The sequence below is a fragment of the Ixodes scapularis genome, unplaced genomic scaffold, assembly GCF_016920785.2.
Source record: "Ixodes scapularis isolate PalLabHiFi unplaced genomic scaffold, ASM1692078v2 PGA_scaffold13__105_contigs__length_92229423, whole genome shotgun sequence".
Classification (NCBI taxonomy): Eukaryota; Metazoa; Arthropoda; class Arachnida; order Ixodida; family Ixodidae; genus Ixodes; species Ixodes scapularis.
In genome coordinates this window covers 55,109,096-55,132,699 of record NW_024609839.1, presented here as the reverse complement: position 1 = coordinate 55,132,699, position 23,604 = coordinate 55,109,096, and the positions used below count along the sequence as shown (strand labels likewise).

Below are 23,604 nucleotides of genomic sequence, written 5' to 3'. Positions count from 1 at the left end.
ATTGAAAGTCGTATTGAAAATGCATATGTAATGTGAATGGCAAATAAAACAATTGTTCGTGTTATAACGTCTTCACTGCGCAAAAATAAAGGAAGAAAGAAAAGCTGTGGTGCAGCCTCCGCTTCACACGCAGCGAACCCAGGTTCGATTCCCGCGAGCGGCGAGCGATCTGTTCAATGATTTTTCAACATCAGCGACGGACGCCCTACATCGCCAACTACAACATTAATAATTACAACAACGGGAGTAATTTTCTTCAGTGGTAGGAAGAGTGCATAACAGTTACCGCTGTAAAATATCGGAAGGTACAGAATGAGCCGCGCGTTTCGAACTGGACGGAGTGTTTATCTATGGGCCTTTCTGACGTTCGAAGAACACGTTGGACAGTTGCGTAGTCGGTGCCACTATTGGTCATCCGGTCGTGCGACCACCTGACGCCTGCCACGTGACGCTGTGTCACGTGACGTGGTGTCACAACGTGGTATCACGTGATATCATGCTCCATTAGATATTGTCAAGTTACGTGGCGTCACGTCACGAGACGTCGTGTCGCGTGACGTGACGTCACTGTCGCCACGACGTGACATGGTGACGCCGCGAGACGTCGTTCACATCACGTGATGTCACGCTAAAGACGTCTAGGAGGAGGGAAGTTGGTTTACGAGAATATTAGAAACTTTTTAAGAAATCTCTCGCTTCTTCGTGTTTTGGGGGTTCACCCGGAGAATCGGTGGTTTTTCATAGACTATTTCAAGCAGTGGCGTTAGGGTTGGCTTTGCCAAAGAGCGGAGCACCGCCTGGTGTCGTTTGCCATCACAAGGGTCTATACTCGCGGACAACTTTCTGCGTGTATGTGGTTAAAGTTATGGGCGCACGGGCGCTCGCGTATTTTGAGCGCCGAATTTAGCTGTGCACGCGCACTCTTCCCTTGTTTTGAAATGCCGACAGAAAGTTGTTCGCAAACATAAAGTCATCCTCATCTAAAAGAAAAAAAAAAGCCGGTTTTATGACACATTGTGAGTTAATATTCAAGTCTTAGTCAGGATACTTCATACACTATCTCGCAAACTAGACTGGAGCTAATTGAGTGCTCTCTGAAACGACTCTACGCCTGGGAATAACAGGAATAAGATTCCAGCTGAAAACCACGTCTCAACCGCAGGGAGCGCTTAAACAGCCATATAATAAAAACGAAACGAAACATTAATAAACCGCGAGTCAGCAAAAAACAAAACAAAGAGACAAAACAAGAAAAAATGAGTTTCGACGAGCTCGCAGGCTCGAATAAAATCAACCGGAATTAACTGCACACTGCACAATTCCGCGCGTCCCAAATTGGTCGGCCATTCGCACACAAGAAAAAAACGATGTTTCCTTCATCACGTGAGAAGGCTGTTATAAAATCTCTTTCGTCCGGGACAAAGTTTATGGGCGAAACAATGGCGTCACTGCGTGGCAGAAGCCCATCTCATGGATGCGCCAAGCACTGGCTTCTATACGGCCCATCTAAACCCTTTATGCTACCGCGCGGAGCTCTTGCTGTTCTTTTGTCTTCTTAACGTCATTGTTACGCGTTCCTGTTGAATGCCTCGTTTTTTCGGAATGGCTCTGGGAAAAAGCCCGATGTCTCAACTCTATTTGTCGGGTGCCGCTTCGTGTGGGCGCGTTTCTGCGAACTTACCGACGTAAAAAGGGCCTCCCTCCCTCAACCCCATAAGGTTTTTAGTGGACGAGCACTCATGCTGGGGAAGTCGTAATGGTTATGATCCATGTTGCTGCGAAGCGCTACGCGGGCGCTGTGAACGCTAGGGGTGGCTGAGACGGAATGTAGCGAAACGCTGGCCTGTGCTTTCTTTACGACGGATTGTCGTTTTTGATTGTGTATACAGTCACGAAAGAAAAAAAAAAAACACGAACGTGCGGTAATTATTTTTAGGATCCTTTCGAGAGAGGGCTGGCGTTTATAGGTGGCGCATTCGTACTGGGAGATGTTCTGTTTCGTCCCGATACGAAACTCATATACAAAAATATGCAACCACTCTTTTTTTTTTTATGAACTGGATATATGTAGTATTATTGCGATAAGAAGTATCTTTGAGCGCCCCCGATCCATGCGCCTATGTTTGTAAATGGCGGCAAAAAGAAAAAAAAATGCAATAACGAAGCGTAATTATGATGAAGGGAATGGACGGAACTCAGGGGCGTATGAGATTGATTAATTCGTTTTTAAACGAATGTATTTGTTTTTGCGAACGCCGATTTTTCCAATAATTTCTGTGGTCATATACTTCACCAGAATCAGAATAAAACGCACATAGGTTATAAGTTATAACGCAGCGAATAAAGAGTGTAAGTAGGAGTAATTAAAAAACAATAATCCTAACGTTCATTTCTTTTCTTTTTTTCATTTTTGCGATTTAAGTGGAAACTGACAATTTGAAAGGGATGTCAGAGTGCGCTGCTTTAAAGCAAAATATTTCCAAAAACTGCGACATATTTGAGAGGTATACTTTTCTCAAATCGACATCACGCACATTTAAAAAGAAGAAAAACTAATTCAGCGAAGAAAGATAGTTTGAATAGCACACCTTTACCTCGTCGAGAGAACGTACGCCAAAACATTTAGATGTGGGCTGCTGCAGGTGACAGGAGTTTTTTTTTTCTTTTGGCACCAAAGTATGGACGTCTGTTTTCCTTAAACTTTTTTCTTCACAACAAGAAGGAATGTAAAGGCTTCGATCTGCGAGATTGCTGCTATTGGCCAGCTCGCTTTGCTCAACCAAATTGAAACTTTTAAAAAGTGCACACCTCACTGCTGCATTCGTGGGGCGATTTTCTTGCAGATATAATGTAGAAAGAAAAGAAGAAAGAAGGGAAGGAAGGAAGAGAGAAAGATAGAGAGAAAGAATGATAGATAGAACGATAGCTAGAACGATAGAACGATAGATAGAACAATAGAACGATAGATAGAACGATAGATAGAACGATAGAACAATAGATAGAACGATAGATAGAACTGATAGAACTATCGATAAATAGATAGACAAGGCAAGACAGACAGACAGACAGACAGACAGATAGACAGATAGACAAATAGACAAATAGACAGATGGACAGATAGATAGATAGATACATAAATAGATAGATAGATAGATACCAAAGCCCATTGAAGTTGCGAACTTGGTCAAAGCTTTACATGGCAGAATAATGACTAAACACCGCGGTAATTAAAAAAAATAGATTAAATTTTACTTTTGCTCGTTTCACTACACCTAAGATTTTCAGCAAGCGGATCGTAGATTAAAAAAAAAAAAAAAAATAGTAACAGCTAAGACCATACAGTCTGAGATTTCATGAAATGTGCTTTTGTGATTCTTTTTTACTTTGTTATACACTTTCTTTTTGCGAAGAATGAACGAGACGGGAAGACCAGAGTGGAAAACCGCCAAGACCGTCTGTCGGAGACAACCGAACGGGCTGAAGGTTCCCAACCCTCGCGTGAAAGCCTCACCTGGCCCCTATCCCTTCTTAGGAGCAGGATGGAAAACGACTGCCGTTTGGCGTCCTGCGCGGATAAAATCGGCCGCCATAAAAGCTGGTCGTCAAATGGACGCACCCAGAGACGGACTTCCACGGCGGCACTAAAGGCTTTCCCAATGGCGGCTCCCGGTTCTTTTTTGTGCACCTTCGTATCGTCGTCGAAGTGGCATCTACGTTTCATGAAGACCTTGCAGTATCCTCAACCTCCCCGGGTTTCTACGTTATACTGTATAAAGGCTGGATGAGCTTCGGTAGAGTTTCTTCCCCGCTAGCGTCGTCAGAAAGGACTTTATTTTTGGAACGCTTCGCAGCGGGCTTAAAATCCGTTTAAAAGCGTTCTTCTGCTCTTTCATTATTTCGAACGACCACTTGCAAGTTCAGGAAAAAGCTCCTCGGTTTTTTATTTCTTTATTTTTATTTTATTTGAACAGGCGGAATGGCGTAGCTGAATTATTGAAGAGCTAGAGAACAAAATGGATCCGCTTTAGAAAGAAAAATACAGTTCTTTTTTTTTTTGTAAAATAAAGTGTTGAATAAAAAGAGAAAAAAAAAATATAGCAATGGTCCCGATTGGAGTATAGATGCTGGGCAACCAGGCCTTTGGAACTTGTAGGAGGTATGCCCTAACGGGAACGGTCACTGAAGACCTATATGAAATCGTACCTCGGAGAATTCTTTTTAGGGGTTGCCACAAAAAACAACAAGAAACGAGATCATGGTAGCTTTTAGTTCAATGCCCTCGTTTTCTCAGTGAGTGCGGTGACCCGCTCGTCGAAATCTTCGCCTCTGCAAGTCTACGCGACGTTGTTGTACGATGCGGATTAAGTGTTGCAGCGCCATAATTAGGTAACTGGGTGTCGCTTAAAGGCTGGAATTGTTGTCAATTAAAATGGCCACAATAAATTTGATGAAATAATGGTAAACGTAATATTATCCTTTCCGGTCTAAGGGAGGCTTGTAGACGCAAAGAGGCCTGTAGCTCATACTCCAAAGTCCTGGCGCTTAGCGTCTGATGAAAGTAAGAATTAAACGGATTTACGTTTGAAAGAAAATTACACTAACCCTTATCTTTAAACTCCTCTAATGCATGCAATGCATTACTTAAGAAGCGATCGTTTTGATGCGTTTAAAAGACTTTTAACGGCCGTTTCGGGGAAGGAAGAAGAACCTAGACGCTTATTAATTTACCCGCCAAACCTAATGGGGAAACTGATTTGGTGCAGGGGTCCCGTCACATCGGGCCACGTGACACAAAAATTGTGCCGCTAAGTTTAGCGGGGAAACTGCCTTACTGTATCGGTCTCTTGACGTTAGGTCACGTGTCATCAATTTTGCCGCTAAATTTAGCGGAATAACTGAGTTGACGGATTGGTTACGTGACGTGAGGTATGCCGTTACATTTAGCGTGGAGGCTAAATTTATTGATAGGCGAAGTTACGTCAATTTCTTCGCTAATTTTAGCGGGAAACTCACGGACGGGCGGATGGACAAAATTTTGCGTGGAAAAGTATTTCATGCTTTATAAAAAGTAATATAAAAGAAGCTATGATCTGAATAAATCTTTGAAGTGAGGGTAGGTGAATAACCTGAGATGATTAGGCCCAAGATAAATGTCATATTCTTTTGCTTGCCTTAGGATGAAGTCGTTTTTTGTTTCGCACTCTAGCGCTTGTCGTAGCAAAGGCAAGATTAATTATGGAGAAAAAGCACTGTTCTCAAGTTTCATGAATAATAGATATTAATAAAATTCGTACTAAAGCATCGTCAGCAATACTACCGTCATTCCCGTTGTCAATACTCGTCAACATAAATGTGGTACCGAGCAGTAAACAAAATTAAAAGAATAAGCTTTTTTTTTTTGTTAGATACCTTACTGATATCGGCGCTGACTCAACGAATTGTTTCTTTCTTGTGGTGCCGTTCCCATTTCTGAATGTGTTTATTTATATTGCGCAGGCATTTTAGAATATTAATGTCGTACACACTCCCCCCCCCCCCCCCCCCCCCCCGCTTTGTCGAATGTATGTATATCTCTATATACCAAATAGTAATACAAACACAAGCAAATAAACTCTAAATAAACAACTAGAGTGCGTACGGCAGCGCAGTCGACAGAACTTTACAAAAGCCAGCCCAAAATAACCATAATAACAACCACAAAAACATTAAACCCATCATTTCTAAATAAATCCGATAACTTTAAGTAATTTAAAATTTATACACGCAAGTTAAGAGAAATCGATTAGGGCAAAAACATTTTAAATAGAAATAGAAATACATAAAAACGTTTCCCCATATACTTGCTCCGATTCAAAATAGGGGGTACAAATATGCGTATTTAATCGGTTTGGTGTTATCAAAGGGCTGCTAGAACTCAGGAAAAACTCGTTAATGCTTACCAAAATCAAGTGACATACCCCCAAAAAGCTTTAGAGAGCGGACACAGCATCGTTAGACACAGTTCGTTTTCTCAGAAGAGCACAATCAAACATTTTGAACGATGCGGAGCGTTCCGTACGGAGATCCATTTTGCTCGAGCTAACGGCCCCAAATCTGAGCCTGGCCTCGGAATTTTTGTTTTGTTTTAACGGTTGCGCTTCGTTTTTTTTTTTTTTTTTTTTTTTTTTTATTATTAGCGGCGCATAGGGCTCATACAAACGAAATCGGCCGTACTGGAATCGTTCGTCCTGCAGCATGCGCACAAATCCAGCAGAAACCAGTTTCCCGTTACAGAGCGAGCGTTCATCTCAATTTTGCCGCTGCTGCGGTCCACCAAGAAACTGACTTGCCTTGTTTTTTCTTCCGTTCTGGACAAACAGACTCGCCAACAAAAAGCAAAACAAAAACACCCCCGGTCTTAAACGTACGTGCACGGCCATAAACGTCGACATGCTTATGATGAAAAATCGACGTTTGAGTTTATTGACATTGGGAGGGAGTTCATGGAGAGACTGCGTTTCGGATGCTCGCGTCGCTTTCGTTGGCTTGAATTGATTGGATTTCCGAAAAGAACAACGCGTGCTGCTTGAAGAAAGACCATAGTAATAAATAAATACAAGAAAGTGATGGTTGTGTCGTTTCGTTCCGTACCGACTGCCGCATGATGTTCGTCATATTGTGGTCGACTGGGGAAATCATCAATCTTTCTTAGTGAGTGGGTGCCCCGTATAAAAAATGGCTGATTGCTAGGAAGTCGCTCCGAACGGACCGTTAAGGAAGGGCTTAGGCAGAGGCAACACGAAGTCTCGGTCGACATGAATGTCTCTATTTGTTTTTACGATCAAAGGGGATAGTAGGTCGAATGCCTCGTCGAGGCAAATGTCTTTGCTAACGTCTTTAGATGGTCATTCGAGAGTTCAGAGACGGAACTGTTCTATTTTTTGAGAGTTTTCGAGTCGAGTTGTAATCGTTACGAAACGGTTTTGCGTCGTTTAGTAAACAAAATAAAATAAAATAAAATGCTTTAAATAAATCGGGCTTAATTTGCCGAAATGAGGTTGACGTTAATCGGTGTCTCTATTCTACAATAATGCGACTCCAAAAACGCATAAAAAAGTATAAAAAAGGGGTCACGGCTTACTCACAGATGTACAACAGCGCTAACTCAGCTAACGCTATTGAGAAAGCGCTGGCTTTGCATAATGTCAGCGCTGTATTCAATGCAGCTCCCACTGCACCTAACCCTGCCTGCCCCGGCTACGCACAAAATTCAGTGCAAACTCAGCTCTGAGACAGTGCTTACGCGGTAGCGCGGATGCGGCACTGAGTTTGCGTCATCTAAGCGCTGAGATCTGCTCACGTGAAGCGGCCGTCAATCACCATCACCTCGTCGCCGGGATAATTGGCCGGTTTCTCATCACCGCACCCCCCAAACTGTGTTCTGCATTTTTAAGTTCATTGGCCGATAAACGCTCACATTTTATCTAGACAGTTGAACGTTTTTGATGTAGATATTTTTTGTATTGATGTTTTTATATATCTTTTTTAACTACTGTGTCGTTGCGTGACTAGACGCTTCGAGTTTTTTTTATTGTTTATTTTTGAAGTAACTGCTTATGTAACTGGGTCCCAGACCCCATCAAGCTGCTTTTAGCCGATTTTTGTCTGGGGGACCCCTCCAGTGCATAACCTTTGTATTATTGTCATAAAGGAATAGAGTTTCAGCAATGAAACTCTGTTAGGGCCGGTTGCACCAACGTCGCTTAGCGCAAAGCGGAGCTTAGCCGGGAACTTAAGCTTAGTTTCGGTTTCGTTCGGTTGCACCAAACTCGCTTATCGCTAAACCTAGCACTAAACTACGCTTAACTTAAGCGCCCAACATTGGGCGCTTTGCTTCTGGTTGTTTCTTAATCCTGGATTAAAAACATGGCGGCTGGTTTGTCACGGTCGACGCGGTGGACGAAATTGGTTGTGCAAAGTGTTTTAGGCTACATCAGCGTGAAAGTCTCGACAAAATGACTTTCGATTGTGACAAGGATGCAAAATATTGTCGCGTGAAGTGTTTATTGACCCCTGTTTTCAAGTTGGCTCTCCACTTTCAGGGCGTGTTAGCCCTAACCGAGAAACGTACGGAGCTGTGGGGCTCACGTCTGTATTCCCGTTGGTTCTTCTGTCAACGAGCTTATTCGTATGTACTTACTAATTTTCGCATAGCTGTAACGTATTGTTATTTACCACCGTGTTTATTTACACTTGCAGCGCGTATCCTTCAATCTGATGAGCGCGTTGAATAGTGGCAGTACATGATCTCGGCGATCAGCTGATTGTCGACACCTCTGCCGTTTGCATTAGATTGCGGCGCTTTTAAGTAATAAAACAGCGAAAATTCAATTTCTTTCGTTTTCTGAGTTTTGAGACAATCTTCAGTGAATTTTCCTTATCTCGCGAGTAGAATCTTGGCTTCAGAAAACTGCATCGTTCCATAACTGTAACTTTTTTGGTGATCGCATTTTTTTTTTTATATACTTTGCTTTATATCTTTCATTCGTTTCCCGAGAACGAGATACTGTTGTTTCCGAGTTGTGCTCTGTGATGGTGTTTTCCCTTTACTTTTGTCGTCTGTTGTCATTGTGACGATGGTTGAGACTATATACCGGAACACTTTTTCAATAAAATTCAGTTGAAAGTTGCGCCTTGTTGTGTCCTCCGTAACTTTTTTGGTGATCGCGATTTTTTAGGAATATTTTGCTTTATATCTTTTATTCGTGGCGACGACAAATCGTAACGACTACTATGTTAGATTCGTTCATTGCTGTATCGGGGCAGGCTGGGGCAGGTGATGCGAAGAGACGACCGTTCTTATCGGCGCGATGTGATGTACTAGTGGGAGTTTTTTTTTTTTTTTTTCTGAACTCGACAGTGTGAAACTGAAGTCCGTTTGAGGCTGCAGGGGATGTTCAACGACGGTACAGTGCAGTTCTGTCACCTTGCTGATAGCAACGAGTACCGTCGATGCAAGGTCTCGTGGCCTGACCTCTCGACGACTTCTATTCGACGATTTCTGGGCATTTTCGCAGCTGCCGTGGCGAGTTCGTCACTGTTTTGAACTTCATCGGTCTCAGGCTTGACTTGGTTTTAGTAGTCATCTTACCTGCCTACTTATATCCATGATGTTTTGTCTTCAGCGATGTAGTGAGTAGAGTGTCCTTCTCGCGTTTGGTGAGTTTTGGGGCCCCCGATGGCTCCTTCGCCTCAAAATGTGAGCACGAAAACTACTACCACTGTCAAAATATCCTGTTATCAACCGATATTAAACACACAACCACAGATGTAAAGAGCATTCGTGTTTATTTGAAGCTTTGACTTCTGTTATTGAAAGTTAAACGAAAAAATAATTGAATTTGGAGACCTTTAATTTGTTATACTCACCGAAGAAATACAGCGAAAAGCAGACGCCGACGACGACTACTACGGCAGTTTTTCTTTTTTTTTTTGTTGTTTACATCACGTGATTCCTCTCCGCCAATCGTATTCGTCGCTCTGAGCGTTTCCTAGTTTGCTCTGTTTGTCCCTAGATTCCCTACGCAAATCCAGCGTTTAGCTAGGGGCGCGTCTGTAAAGCCGGCTTAACCTTGGTGCAACCGGAATTTAAACCCGTGCTTACCTAAGCTCGGTTTAGGGCGCTAAGCCGGCTTAGGAAAGTGCCGCTTTGGGTTAATGTAAGCGGCGTTGGTGCAACCGGCCCTTAGGAGTTTAAAATTTGTCACCCAAATTCGCGAACATTTGCCAGCGATGGACCACCTGTCAGAGGCCATTGTTATAGAATTCCTAGTTTGAGTGCTTAGGAATCGCTCCACCTCAGGAATCACTTGGTCGTCGTCCTGGAAGTGCTTTCCTTTTGTTTGGCCACGCTGGAAGCGTCTGCGCCATTCAACCACAGTGTCATAAACTAAGGAGTTGTCTCCGAACAACGCCATAAGCTCAGAATGAATCTCCTTGACATTGCTTCCCTTGAAATGGAGGAAACGAATCTCTGCACGTGCTCGGCACCGACGGGCGCGGTGATATTTTATTGCGAGTTTGTGCCACACGTACTGGCACCGTGCGAGTTTTTTCCCAGATGGCACCGCACTCGCGCAGTTCCGCACGGAAGGTCGGTCCCGAACGAACTTGCCGAGTGCAAACTGATGCTGTCGCCATCTATGACGTAGCGAGAAAAACCGAAAATAGCGGCCTGCTGTTCCACATGACAGGCGGGAACGCGAGACAGCGCCGTCGCTGCAATGTCTATACGCAGTGTCTAGCGTTACGTCCGACGGAGCCCAAAACGAAAATTAGAGTTACGTCCGATGTAACTGTACTTAAATTTTTTTTAGTTATGTCCGACGTAACCTAAAATTAGAAAAGTAAGGGCACTTACGCAACCCGCAAGGTGAAACACTGCGACAGCGGAGGTGTGACGTCGAAGCTAAGGTGTCGTTTAGGAGCAGATGGACCGAATGAAAGGTGAAAGGTTAAAACAGCGCAAAACACGACGGACAGGGTAAAGGAGGACACAGACAGAGCGCAGCGCTCTGTCTGTGTCCTCCTTTACCCTGTCCGTCGTGTTTGGCGATGTTTTAACCTTTTAAGTATGTCATACGAACTCGCCCAGGCTTCAACTTTAGAAAGGTAAAGGTGCGAGCGTGCAGCATAAAGTCCGCATAGGCGTTTCGTATTCAACCGAGTAACATACCAGAGGAAAGTTCCATAGCGTTTTGGAACCAATGAGGGTGTAATGAGTAGAGTGCCTTTCGTGAACCTTGGACACAAACTAGGACTGCCTTGTGCTGATTGAAGAACACTTCGAAAATGGCGCGCCCAAGTTTGAAATCCAGGGAACGACGAAACTGCATGTGTATGCATTAACCGTTCCCTGATGTTATTGTGGCTCTCTGAACGTCTAATGCAAAGTTACTGGACACAAACTAACACCGCCTTGTGGTCACTGAAGAACGCTTCCGAAATCGCGCACTCAAGTTTGAAGCGTGTAGCTCCACCCAATTTCACGCTCGTGGTTTCACCAGCTTCCACCTTGCTTTATCTGGTTTATTGCCCGTAAATCTTACTGGCAAAATTAGAAAAAAATTATTTGTTCTTATTGTTTCTATTGTCAGGGGTCTCATGTCTGTTTCCACGTGCCGTCATGGTTTCGCGTGACAACGTATGGTCACGTGACGTCCGAATGTCACGTGACGTCATGACATCACGTGTCTCACGGGGTCACCTGACGTCAATAGGTCGCGTGGCGTCACCGTGCAACGTGACTCGACAAGGTCACGTCATGGTGTCAGCTGACGTCAGTAACAGGTGACGTGATGCACGGCATGACACAAGAGTTGTGTCGAGAGGCGTGAAATCAATATGGAATCTTTTGGCGGAGTGCCGAAGATCGCCCGCGTTGATATGAAGCGCGGTCGACGGCGCGAAACCCTCGAAGTGTGTCACTAACTGCTATCGCAGTAAAATGAAAGTTACGTCCGACATAACTCTACTTTTTTGTTTTGTGTTACGTCCCACGCAATTCTGGTTTAATACTTCAGATCGTGTTTCGGCAGTCTTAAAATTAGAAAAAGAAGTGAAAATTGTAGCGTAAGGGCCCATGCCTCCACCACTCTTCAGTGGCCCTTTGATTTAGCGTGTAGCCGTGTCACAAACCCGGCGGCGGTTTTCCGTTGTTTGTCCCTGGTTTTCAATAATGCATGCAGCAACCAGTTACCAAATCGTTAAAAAAGGTTGAGCAAGTACTCTTCTAAGAACTGCAAAAAAAAAAAAAAATAACGCCACCTCTCTTGTGTGTTGAATCCATCGGAATGCAACAACTTGGTCCAGCTTCCTCCGCCATGAAGTCGACTGAGGGACGCGGAATTACCGCTTTATGATTACGGCGTCGTAACTCCTTTTCAATTTTGTTTGAATAATCTGTCATAGCCGGGCGCTAAACCTAGTTCCATAGTATGCCGGACGTAACCTTGCATCTTATTTTAGGTTACGTCGGACGTTACTTCAGTTCAAAAAAAACAAAAATGTTAGTAAAGTTACTTGAGACGTAACTAATTATTAATGCGGGCTCCGTTAGACGTAAGGCCAGACACTGCGATGTCTATATTTGCGATAACTTAAAGAACTCGAGTGTCGTGGAGACATTTACACAAGATGTATGTTTCCGCCATAAGCTGACAACGAAACATCTGTAAGAAATAACAAAAAGTCAGAGATCTTTTAATTCTTCTGACACGCAAAAACGGGAGAAATCGCCGTTGATACTATTGGCGCAGGAGCTTCATGAGCTTTTTAAACGTGAACCACGGAAAGGATAAGATTTCAAACTAGTTCGTTGGAATCTCCAACAATACGTTTCGCGGCACCTCCGATTTCGATCATTGGTCATCGCTGTGTCTGCTTTTATTTATAATAAAATCTTTCTAGATAAAGCTACAACAACGAGGGTACAATGCAGTTGGTGTAGGTAAATGTTAAAAGTGGTGAATTTACCCAAGCCTTGCTCAAAATCACCATGTTTAGCTTTCTCGGCTGCTAATTGGAGGTATCAGGTACAGGTTCTGCTGGGCGAGCTTCCTTGACAAATGTCCACTGGTGAGTGCACAATCACCCGTATTTTGGCGATAACAATTCACCCGTACACCCGTGAAAGAGATATCGCGGCCGCATGATGCGTTTGTCCGGAGCCCTTTACCTTCCTGGAAGATTTCAGCGACTGCACGGCAACGAAACGACTCGAAACTCGCGAAGGTATGGGCTGTCGATTGACCCCTTCTTGAAATAGTAACAATTCAAACTCATGTTCGATCCCGTCTCTCAGAGCACGCGATTCCTAAGAAGCAAAACTACTTTGTTTGTTCGTTTTGTTTTGTTTAGCTTGTGCGAATGGCACCTCGTAGCAGATCTGTAGCAGTCCATCTCCCGTCGTCTGCCCTCGCAATTTGCCTGCCTCGCCTGAGCGATGCATGACGGGATTGGATTTTGGCGCACGCTCAATTCTCTCGGTGCCGTGAGTGTCTGCACGCGTTGAGTGCTTCGCCGAAACGAACTCAGAAAGGTCAGCCACACGTGGAGAGTCACACGGAACGAACTCGCTCCACACTGCGAGTGGGGACGCGTGGGCATGAGTGCAGTGAAACAAATTTGCTATTGGCAACGTGCTCCATCGAAAGCGTTGCTGTGGTCGGCCTTCCACAATTCGCCGAATACTGGCTATGATGTCAGTAAAGCTTTTCTTATTGACAGAAATAAGAGTAGTCTACGAACTTCGATTTTGACGGTGTTTGCAGTGCAATGATTTCAAGCTTGCACCTTGCTAATTACAAAACCATCGAACTTGTTGCTCGAGAAAAGGTAATGACGTCACAAGAGGGAACCGAAGGTGGGCGCCACCAAGACATCTCGCCGCTAATAAGATTCGACGCCGAAGCGGCTTTCCGCGGTAGTATAGCAGGCATTGTTTGTACCGTGCCAAAACTAAACGGACGCACGATCCTGTTGATGCCGGTTTTGTTCTATTTTTTTTTTTTTTTTTTTTAATTTTTGGTACCGTTAACACGAACTATACGAAAGCCCTACGACTGGAAAAATAAAAAGTTTCTATTTGAGTTTGTACTATATATACGGCTCGGGAGAAGTGTTCGAAAGAGCGACTCACGTTTCTTTGAGGTCTGGTAGGGGTCGTCCGAGTCGACGACCTCGGTGTGTGTGGTCACTCCGAACAGAGGGTCCCTGAGGTTGTGCACTTCCATGGCGTGCTCGTAGGCGTAGCGCTGCTCTTCTTGGCCGGGCAGAAATATGGCCCCTGCGAAACAAGAAAAAGAAGGAACGAAACGTCGCCGTTTAAGTCTAGAGGGGAAGCGTATGTTCCACGTACGCAGAAAAGACGAACCCAAAACGCCACCGACAGGCATAGTTCCTATGCGATAAAAAACATAAGCAAAAATATAACTGCGCACCCTGAGTTTATTTCAAATCTTAAAAAAAGGACAACAACAACAAAAACAAACAGATTTTACGGAGGCAAACAGGGAAAGCTACGGCATGTTATAGTTCAGGGGACGGTCAAGCACGGTCTTGACAAGGCTGACAATGTACGCGAGGGTAACTTCTAAGTAACATTAACGAAAAAAGAAAACGCTTCAGGTAAGGATTTTTGTTAAATTACATTTAAAAGACGGCTTTCCGATCCCAATATTACAGGCTAATTTTGTATCTGGTCAACAAGGCAGACAAATTGCCACTAAATGAAAATTAATAAAAAAGTCGAAAGTTTCCAAACACTTGAATAGTGGATGTTCACTCAGAGCTTGAACAAAGTTGAGCGTGGGTTCCGAGCATCTCCATCATCGTTCCACAGCCAATAAAATCGCAGCATTAGCAGACGAGAACACCTGAAAACCAATCACGAAGCGGGACGCGTGATTATAATTATAGGCCACGCCCCTGAGCTTCTTACGTTGTCAGTGACTGTACACGAACGCGCAGCCCTGACGTCACGCCGCTACGGCGGCGCCGTTGTCAGCACAGCGCATGCGGAAACGGTTCACTGCGCGGGGATGTGGTTTCTGCGCATGCGAAGAGCCCACACCGGATTTGGACAGGTCCTCGGAAGCACCGTCACCGGAAAAATGTCCCCGGAAAAAAAGCACCCGGAAATTATGTCCCCGGGAAAAAAGGCCCCAGGTGGAAAGTACGAAAAACTATCTCCAAACGGTTCTCTATCGCTGGGTTTTCCCTGATTCTCATAGCCTTCGGGCGGTCCTGTCATTGTCCTGTCACAAATGCTCAGACACGTCTAGAGGTAGAAAGAGAGACTGGAAGTCACACAAAGCAACCGAAGTATTCTCTTGTAGGGTATTTTGGGACACCAAATTATTGTCCTTGCCAAAAAAAAAAAAAAAATTATTGTGTTGTTTTTTTCATTGGGAATTAAAGGTTTATAACACTTCTAGCCAAAACCAAATTATTGTGGTTGTGGAAATTTGAGAGGTACTTGTGTACCATTCCAAAATAGGTAAAAAACGCAACGTACTGTTAGCACGAACTGACTTTAGCACGAACAAGCGATCGCTAGTTTTTTTTTTCTTATTCTCTTAGAAACGAAAGGTTGTCATCATATTTATCATAGGTACTGAAAGTGCTCATTTGGGGATATAATGCATACGAAAAAATTTCGTTCGCACTAAAACTCTTTCTACGTAAAATGTGAAAATGCGCCGATGTCGTGTTCGCACTAACTATGTCGCGATGTGTACCTCGGGGAATTACATATTTTCTTATTGTTGTGGCCATTTTTTCCTACTTGCCACAGGGTGCCTTTTTTCTAAAGGACATATGACCGGACCGCCCGAAGACCATGAGGATCAGGGAAACCCGGTGATAGAGAATCCTTTGGGGACATTTTTTCCTACTTCCAACCTGGGGCGTTTTTTCCCGGGGACATCTTGTCCGGGTAATTTTTTTTCCGGGGACTTCGTTTCCGGGGACATTTTTTTTCTACACCCAGTTTGGGCAAACGCTGGCTTGTTTTGTAAGGGGCGCTCTGGTCTGTAGTAGAAGGAGAAGATCAAACGTACGACTACATGCTTTTAAGCCATCTTGTTCGCGACATTGATTGGAATTGAGTCAATAATGCATTCGAGAACGTCAAAAGGAAAAGTTCTACAAAAGAGCGGCATAGTTGGAGTAGGGTGGAGGAAAAAAGGGGGGGGGGGGGGCACATTTTTGCGTTGTGACACAAAAAAAAGAAAGAAAAAACGGAATACGAATAAAGAGAAAGGTAGCAAAACAGACGAACAAAATGGTGGCCTCAAACACTGCCGCGTTTTGCGGCCTGATTTCTTTCTATATCTGTTCGTCTGTGTCATTTTTTTTATGGTCAAGCTTTTTATGACATTGCAATTTTGTCAGAACCCCTTCCCCCTCCCTCCCTCGCTGTCAGCAAAAAAACAAAAACAAAAACAAAAAAAAAACGATAACAATTTCTTTTAGTTAAGCCCCAGCTACACCGCTCGTACATCATGCAGAGGACGCGGTGTCTGTTACAGACACTAGAAGGATGGATGGATGTTAATGGCTACACCGCAGCAAAGTAAATAGGTGGGCTAGTTGGTTCATAGTCTTTGAAAAGTGACAGCGCCGAAAACGCAGACGAGGACGGAAACGGAGTGTTTGTCTTTGTTCACTTCGTGTCCGTCCTTGTCTGTGTTTCGGCGCTATTACTTCTTAATCGATAAACCCTTCGTAACGGGCGGTCGCTTGCGCCACCTAGGCTAAGTCTAATCCAACCAGATACCCTCACTGATGACAGAACCATTTGCGGACACGCCTGAAGCAGGTTCGTGCATACGTGTGCTTAAAGCACGTTTGCAGACAGTTATGACCCACGTGACAAGAGCGTCATACAAGAAAGAAAGACGTCCTCGACGGTGTATGCAGGCTGTATTTTTATATTTTTTACGACGTATTAGCAGTATACTTGCAGCTCAATAGTTGCCCGGTTTTTGAAACATACAGAGGCTCCGTCAACCCACACCTTCATCGGGGCCCTAGCTACATTCGAACGCGAATGCCGCTAACGCAGAGCAACGAACTCCGTGGAACAGATGCAGTCGCATAGAACACGTTTGTATACCTTGCAAAACGTTTTTTCTTAAAACCTTTTTTCGTACTATCGGCACGCTTCCAGCCGGCACTTTGAGCGGAGAGTTGGAAATGCACCGTTCGACTCGCGTCATTGAAAACAGCCCCCCCCCCCCTCCCCCAAACATTCACGGCCCATTTAGCGTGTCTCAGTGAAAACCGTGGAGTGTGCCTGTAGATCTGAGAGTGTTTCCAACCGCTCGATCGAATGCACGTGGTTTACAGGCCGCGTTTGCGACGCGAGTTGCGAGGAGGTGACGAACGCGTAGGTCGTCTGCTCCCGTTTTCCTTGTCGCGCGACGCGACAAAGACAGCGCATGCGTACTTTCGACCAATCTTGTTATCATGAGGTGTACGTGGATAAAGTGCGAACGCTTTCCATGGGTTGAGTTGCTTCCTCTCTTGAATCCACGCCTTCTAGAACCGTACCGAACCGTGCCGGGCACATTTGGTTTCGTCGTGTTCGGTACGCTTCGTGCCCTACCGTTGTTTCTTTGTTGTTTTGTGGATTATTATGTTCGTTATTATTAAGATCGGTACTACTCGCGGAACAACCCTCGCTCACTTACCTCACCGTCTATCGTTCTTAACTTGTAAATGTTTGTTTTGGTGCTGCAGACACCGACGGGATGGGAAACGCGCGGCGTCGATCTCAGATTCCCGGCCTCTAATGGCGACGTGAGCGATCGAAAGCGTCGCTGTGGTCGGCCTTCCACGATAGGCTGAATACTGACTATGACGTTAGCAAAGAATGTCTCTTCGACGGAAACAAGAGGAATGGAAGAACTTCAATTTTGGCGGTGTTGGCGGCGTTGGTTTCAGAGTGCAATGATTTCAAGCTTCCACCATGCTGATTACCAACACCATCCATCTTGTTGTTCGCAAGGTAATGGCGCCATGAAAACATCTCGCCGCTAATACTTCGTTTCAGCTCAAGTCCAGACGCAGCCGACGCTACAAGCGCGAGCATGTGCCCCTGAACAATGCTTGCACTGCACGAGAGCGCGTGCTTGGCAGGGCCGCTGAAAGCCCGGAGCTCGCGCTTATAGCATCGGTTGAGTCTGGACTTATGATGAAACAAAGTATAGCATTCGTTCGTTGCCTTGGTTGCCTTCCACCGTTGCATAGCCTCCTATATACTGCCGCGCGCGCAGCTGGCCAAGTAGGCGGCGCGCGCGTGGCCTAATGGTTATCGTACCTGGCTCCCACGCGAAAAGCCACGGTTCGACTCCTGGGAGCGGCGCATCTTTTTGTTTATTCCTAAAGACTAGTATTCTGGTAAATTCGAGAATCCTGTTGCTTGTTCGAGGTCCGATTGTTCTACGCGTCGAACTTTCTACGCCGATTATTCCAGAAGCCCACGCATGTACATAAGGGTTTCCCAGTGGCGAGCTACAGTCAGTTTCGCCCCAGCGTTCGACTCTGCTGTCACGCCGACCTCGACGCCCACGACGCTCTACTTTCTTCTGTTCCCCTTTTATTTTGGGGCACAAGTTCGCTTCATTAAAGATTTAGTTTCTTCAGTTATTATCGCCTCATCACTTGTCATTCTTGAGAATACTGACAAAGCCTAGAAAATCGCCACGAGAAGTGGCCGCCGAAATGGAAAAGGTGGAGCGGCAAACAACGGATGGGAGGAGAGCCACGTGACTGGCGCCCCGCTGCGGCGAGACGCCGGAACACACTTCTCCCGAGCGAAGAAGTGTGTTTGGGGTACTCGCCGTTGCAAAAGCTGTGCGCTGACGTCCCCGACGAATGGCTCTTTGATGCTCTGCGCTACCAGATCCTCGCGTTCCAAATCTGCGACCGGGCAGTCTATGGTTTTGTCGTCGAACAGCCAGGATTTGTGAGTATTGAGGACGCTATGATAGCATTCCTTGGTTACCTTCCACCGTTCTTTGGCGGCGCGTGCACACTTGAAGCTCGCAAGACGCCGATATGTGATAGGAAGTAGGGAGATCGGGACGCAGGAGAGAAACTCAAAGATCTCCCTGCGCTCGCATCCTGTGAGTGAGTATACGTCGAGCAAGCTTGTCTGCTTCTTGCGCAGTGGGCAGAGTGACGTCAATGCGCCGAGCTCTGATTGGAAGGGTAGCGGGTGGACACGAAGGATGGCCGGCTTTGTGTCCGCCCGCTTCCTCCCTTCAATCAGAGTGAGCCAATACGCCGCCTGCTCCTTGCACACAGGACTAGGAGGAGCAGCGGCGTCAGGGTCAGGCGTTCGGGCGCCGAATGGAAGCGTCCAAATGGAGACAGGCATAGCAGGGGCTATCTTACTACCAAAGTGGTAGCCTTGCGGGACCAACGAACCTCAGGAGTCACGTAAGCACGAAATATTTAGGTCGTTTAGTCCGTACTGCTAAACCACCTTGAAAATGCGTAACTAATAGGAGCAACCGGTGCCAGAAATTGTACCCCAGTCACCGGCGTGTAAGCCCAGTGCGCTGCTGACAGAGCTAGGGACCCAACACGCAGGATCGGGAGGAGGAAAAGCAGGTGGTGTGAGAAAGCTTGCGGGGCGAAGAGGGGTGGAAAGGGCAAGAAATAGAGGAACAGAACCAGGTGGTGGGGAAAGAGCGCGCGGAACGAGGAGAGGAAATAGCAGGAAAGCGCACTTCCCCTCTCTCGGTAACCTAAAAAATTCAGCGGAAGGCTTTGTATCGGGGTGGGGCTGAAGGAAGCGCACAGCGTCACAAAGAGACAATGCTGTGATGTAGTCTGTTTCGATACAAAATCCTGCCCTAGTCACCACCCGAACTAAGAGCACTACCAACTCTATATAGCTACCGGATTTAAAGGCATACTGGACCAAGGAATTTAGTGTCCATAATAAGTGGCGCACGTTCTTTCCACGAGCCAGCAGCCGCCGGTGTGCGCGAGCACACGTAACGAAAATGACGTAAAAGACCTCCATTCGCGCTTAAGAGGACAGTGCAATGCTTGGGCTTCGGACCAAATGAGAATAAAGACAGGCTTTTCATCTACACAGTGGTGTCTGGTGTAAAAGGTAAGCGATTAATTGATCTAACAAGCACGTAGCTCTTAGCTGTAGAGATGAAAAGCCTGTCTTTATTCTCCTTTGGCCCGAAGCCCTTGCATTGCACTGTCCTCTTAAGCGCGAATGGAGGTCTTTGACGTCATTTTCGTTGCGTGTGCTCGCGCACACCAGCGGCTACTGGAGCGTGGAAAGAACGTGCGCCACTTATTATGGTCACTAAATTCTTTGGTTCAGTATCCCTTTAAACGCGTTCTGCAGAATGGCCAAACATGCAACCAATTTTTTTTTTATGAGTAACAGAAATCTACCTTTCCTTTGGTAACGGGAACTTTAACGTCTGTAAGACGAGCACGTCGATAAAATTCAGAACAAAGGATTTAAATAATCACCGAATTAGCTTGCGATCTGGCGCCTGTCAGCATGCATGGGCTGGTTTGCCGAGAACTTAAACGAGTTCGTCCTGAACGCATTTTAGGTGCCCCGTTTGACAGTGTCGTTAGCCTTTGAGAAAGGGAAGGGAAAATAACTCGAACGATGGGTTGTTTTTCCTTACTAAAAACTACCAGACTTCAAACAACGAACGAGGGAAGAAATATACTGTTCCCCAGCCATCAAGGCGAAAGCAACCGCAGGGGTGGGGCTTCGTCAAACGCGTGATCTTTTCTTCTCACAACGGCTTTCCTCTTTGGTGCGCTTCCGCTTTCAAGCGCGAAGAACGGGTTTTGGTTGAAATTTCCGGCTGGTATGCGAAGAAGAAATATAGTTTATGTTTAAAGAGATGCAGTACGGCGCTAAACTCGTCCTGCATGCAGCTTTTTTTGTTGTTGTTTGTTTTGCATGTATTAGTTTACTTGGTCACCTCACTTGTTAAGTCGATTGAGGGTCTTCGAGGTGTGCGCTAAATGCAAAGCTGTGTACTTTGAACGTTGTCACAGATCACAGTTTTGAGCCGTGAGCGCTAAAATCATCGCCGCACGGTGTTCGTAAATTCCTCTGCTTTCCCGAATCTACATTTTGTAATTATTGCGGATACCTGTCTGCAAATGCAAAAGGAAAAAAAAAAAAGAATTGTAGAGAAGCTTACGCTAATTGCGCCATTCGCTATAAGCAATGTACTCCACAGTACAGTACCGAATCAAACGCGCTAAGGAAGCTAATAGATAAAGACAAAAACATGTCTTTAATTGGCCTTTATAATGAATGCAAAACCGATACACAAAAACAATAAAGAAAAGTAAAAAAAAGTTTAATACTCAACTTCTTTCTTATCTTTAACCTGAAGAAAAAGAAAAAGAGGCGAACCTCGAATTTACGCGGGTTTTCAGTAACTTCGCTAAACTTAGTTAGCGGTAGGCAGATAGCAGGCTATCCGAAGAAAAAAAGAAGGCAACGTCCACTCATAATCACATAAGTGCGATACCCTATCTTGAGCACGCAATGAGCTTCGCAACAGTGTAGTGAGGCCATAGTTTATCGTTACGCCGGTGTAAGAGTAGAAACAACGGCTCATTCTAAGAACCCGTAGATAGCAGAAAAGGGCTCAGACACCTGCATACACACACACAGACACACACACAAAAACAAAAAAACTAGGTATTTTCTTGTTGTTTGTTGTTGTTTTTAGCATTGTAGTTTGGAACTAGAGTAGTCAGAAGTGCGGAGGAACAAGAACTGGTTCAGGTTGCTGTTACAAGCAGGTCCAAGCGAACAAATGGAGGAAGTTTAGGCAGGTGATGGGGCATCAGTGTTCGGTTACTCGTGGATAAAAAAAAAACAAAAAAAAAAAACCAAAGAAAGCAAAAAACACTAACGGTAAGCAGAAAAGATGAAAAACCAAAAAGAATTAAAAAAAAAAAAAGAGGCAATTCACGTAGCTGGACAAGGAATCCAGAACGAAAACGACGAAGGTAAAGATCGCGTTCTTTCGTCCGTCGTCTCCCAGGCGCCGGAAAAAGCCATGGAGTAACACCTTCCCCTTCCTTCTCTCCCCGTTCCTCTCCCTCCCTTATTTCCTAATGGGCTCGAGCTATCGGGAAGAAGTGTCCGATACCGAAACCGAACACTGTATTTTGTGTTTGTGTGTATGTGAGCGTGTGTTTTTTTTGTATGCCTGTTCAGAACGTGCCTATAAAAGTCGTAAAGGAGCTGCGGCCGCGATATCTTCGAACCTGCCGGCAGGAGCAAGAACTCCTGTGGCCGCGCGTGCCATGTGGATGTGCCCCTGTAGGAACGTACTGTGAATAAATTATGAACTTCCCCGCCGGCCTGCAGAAGACAAAACTAAAACAAAACAACAATAAAAGAAAGCCCCAGCCGCTACCGGGAGTTCCTTACGGCCTTTCGCAGTATACTTTCCTCCGAGTCGTGCGGCGAAGTATCCTTCGAGACCTCGTGTTCTGTGCGCGTCTGCTGAGCCGGCCGAGTGTACATTATTGAAAGAGGCCAGTGTTATCTCTGGCATGGGTTCGCGGCGTCTTCGGGCATCGGTAACGTTCGGGGGACCCCATCTGCCCTCCGTTGCCGTTAAAAATTGCGCGTGGTTCATGACTTATTTTAGGGGGGCTGGTGTCCTTCTCCGCACATCGCCGAATCGCGGATGATGTGGTATCGCCTTCGATCGTTGTGCTGTACGACGTCCATTGGTTCGTGATGCGTAGTTTGTTTTTGGAAGCTTTATCCGTAGAGGTACCTTCTTCTGTACTGATAGTACTGAGGAAATGTGAGGCTAACGTTTACATCGTTATATGTGTTATTAATGCAATATTCAAGAAGGAACAAAAACAAAAAGTTGCAACACCGGCTTTAGCTACAGAAAGTTGACGCAGCTCTGGCCTAGAACGTTCACGCTCCTAGTTTCGCAATTTGTACTTCTACGTTCTTATTTGCTACTCTCGCAGCCCCATTGGCTCTGGGGGATCGGTGGCCGGCTGTGTTAACGAACCGCAGCACGAAGCGCTCGGAGCGAAAGCTTACACTCTAAAAAAAGTCTGCGCGTCTACTTTCCCGTAAAACACTCGGAGAGTTAATCACCGCAACTTACGGAGGTAGCTCAGCAAATGACGATGCCGAAACATACGTTTAGGCCAAAACACGCAGTCTGAGTTGTGACATTAAGCAATCCAAGCGTGACGTTTTGCATTGCTTAATGTCACAACCCAGACTGCGTTTTTTTTGTCTAAAGATATGCTTCGGCATCGTCATTCGCTGAGCTGCCTCTGTAAGCTGCGGTGATTGGCTCTCCGAGTGTTGTGCGGGAAAGTAGACGCACGGGCTTCCTTAGAGTGTATGGTGCTTAAAGTAGCGGTGCAACGATATTGAATTGGAATGTTTTTCACTAGTGGGACTCAAGGATACTCGCACGCAACGCGACTGGCTAAGAAACTTCTTTGTTGCGGTGTAATTTTAAGGACGAAAGCGATCATTTTCATTCAATCTCTCCTTTGCAAATTTTGGTGACGTAACGTAGGGATCACAGTATACCTCAAAAACGATATTTGAATGCGGTTCATAGATTGGACCCGAGCATTGCGTGAGCACTATTTTGGTTCGTGATAATCGATAGATCGAGAAGCATTCGGATAGTGGCCCGTGTCCAATCGCTTCAACTACGACAATTGCCGAGCCATAACAATGTATGAAACTCAGCGCGTGTCCTGTGCTTTGCCAACCGCAGCGCGTGGCTATGATCACCATTGGCGGCATATAATCGGCTCCAGATGACGTGCCGCTTGTTCTGGCTGCAAGTTGAGGGGGTGAACGCTGCTCGTTTTTCTTTAATTTTTTGGGGGGACTTCTGTTGCGTGGGGTGAAAAACGAACGCGTGTTTCATAGGTCATTGACGTCAGGGTTCCGTTCTAAGTGGTATTTGCGCAAAGTACGAAAATTGTTGCATTGCCCTTTAACCCGGGGATCACTGGGTTTAATCCACACCACCCGTATAC

At 45.5% G+C, this 23,604-nt stretch overlaps 1 protein-coding gene across 1 annotated transcript in view; it reads right to left on the bottom strand.

Annotated features, from left to right (window-relative positions):
- LOC120845829 (glutamate receptor 1) overlaps positions 1 to 13,934 on the bottom strand; it is a 250,239-nt gene extending 236,305 nt beyond the window's left edge. Inside the window, exons 1-2 of the mRNA XM_040217397.2 lie at positions 13,913 to 13,934; positions 13,679 to 13,825 (exon numbers count right to left, since the gene is read on the bottom strand). Coding sequence (XP_040073331.2) covers positions 13,679 to 13,825; positions 13,913 to 13,934 — 169 coding nt within the window. The remainder of the gene's footprint in view (positions 1 to 13,678; positions 13,826 to 13,912) is intronic.
- Between the last annotated feature and the right edge of the window lie 9,670 nt (positions 13,935 to 23,604).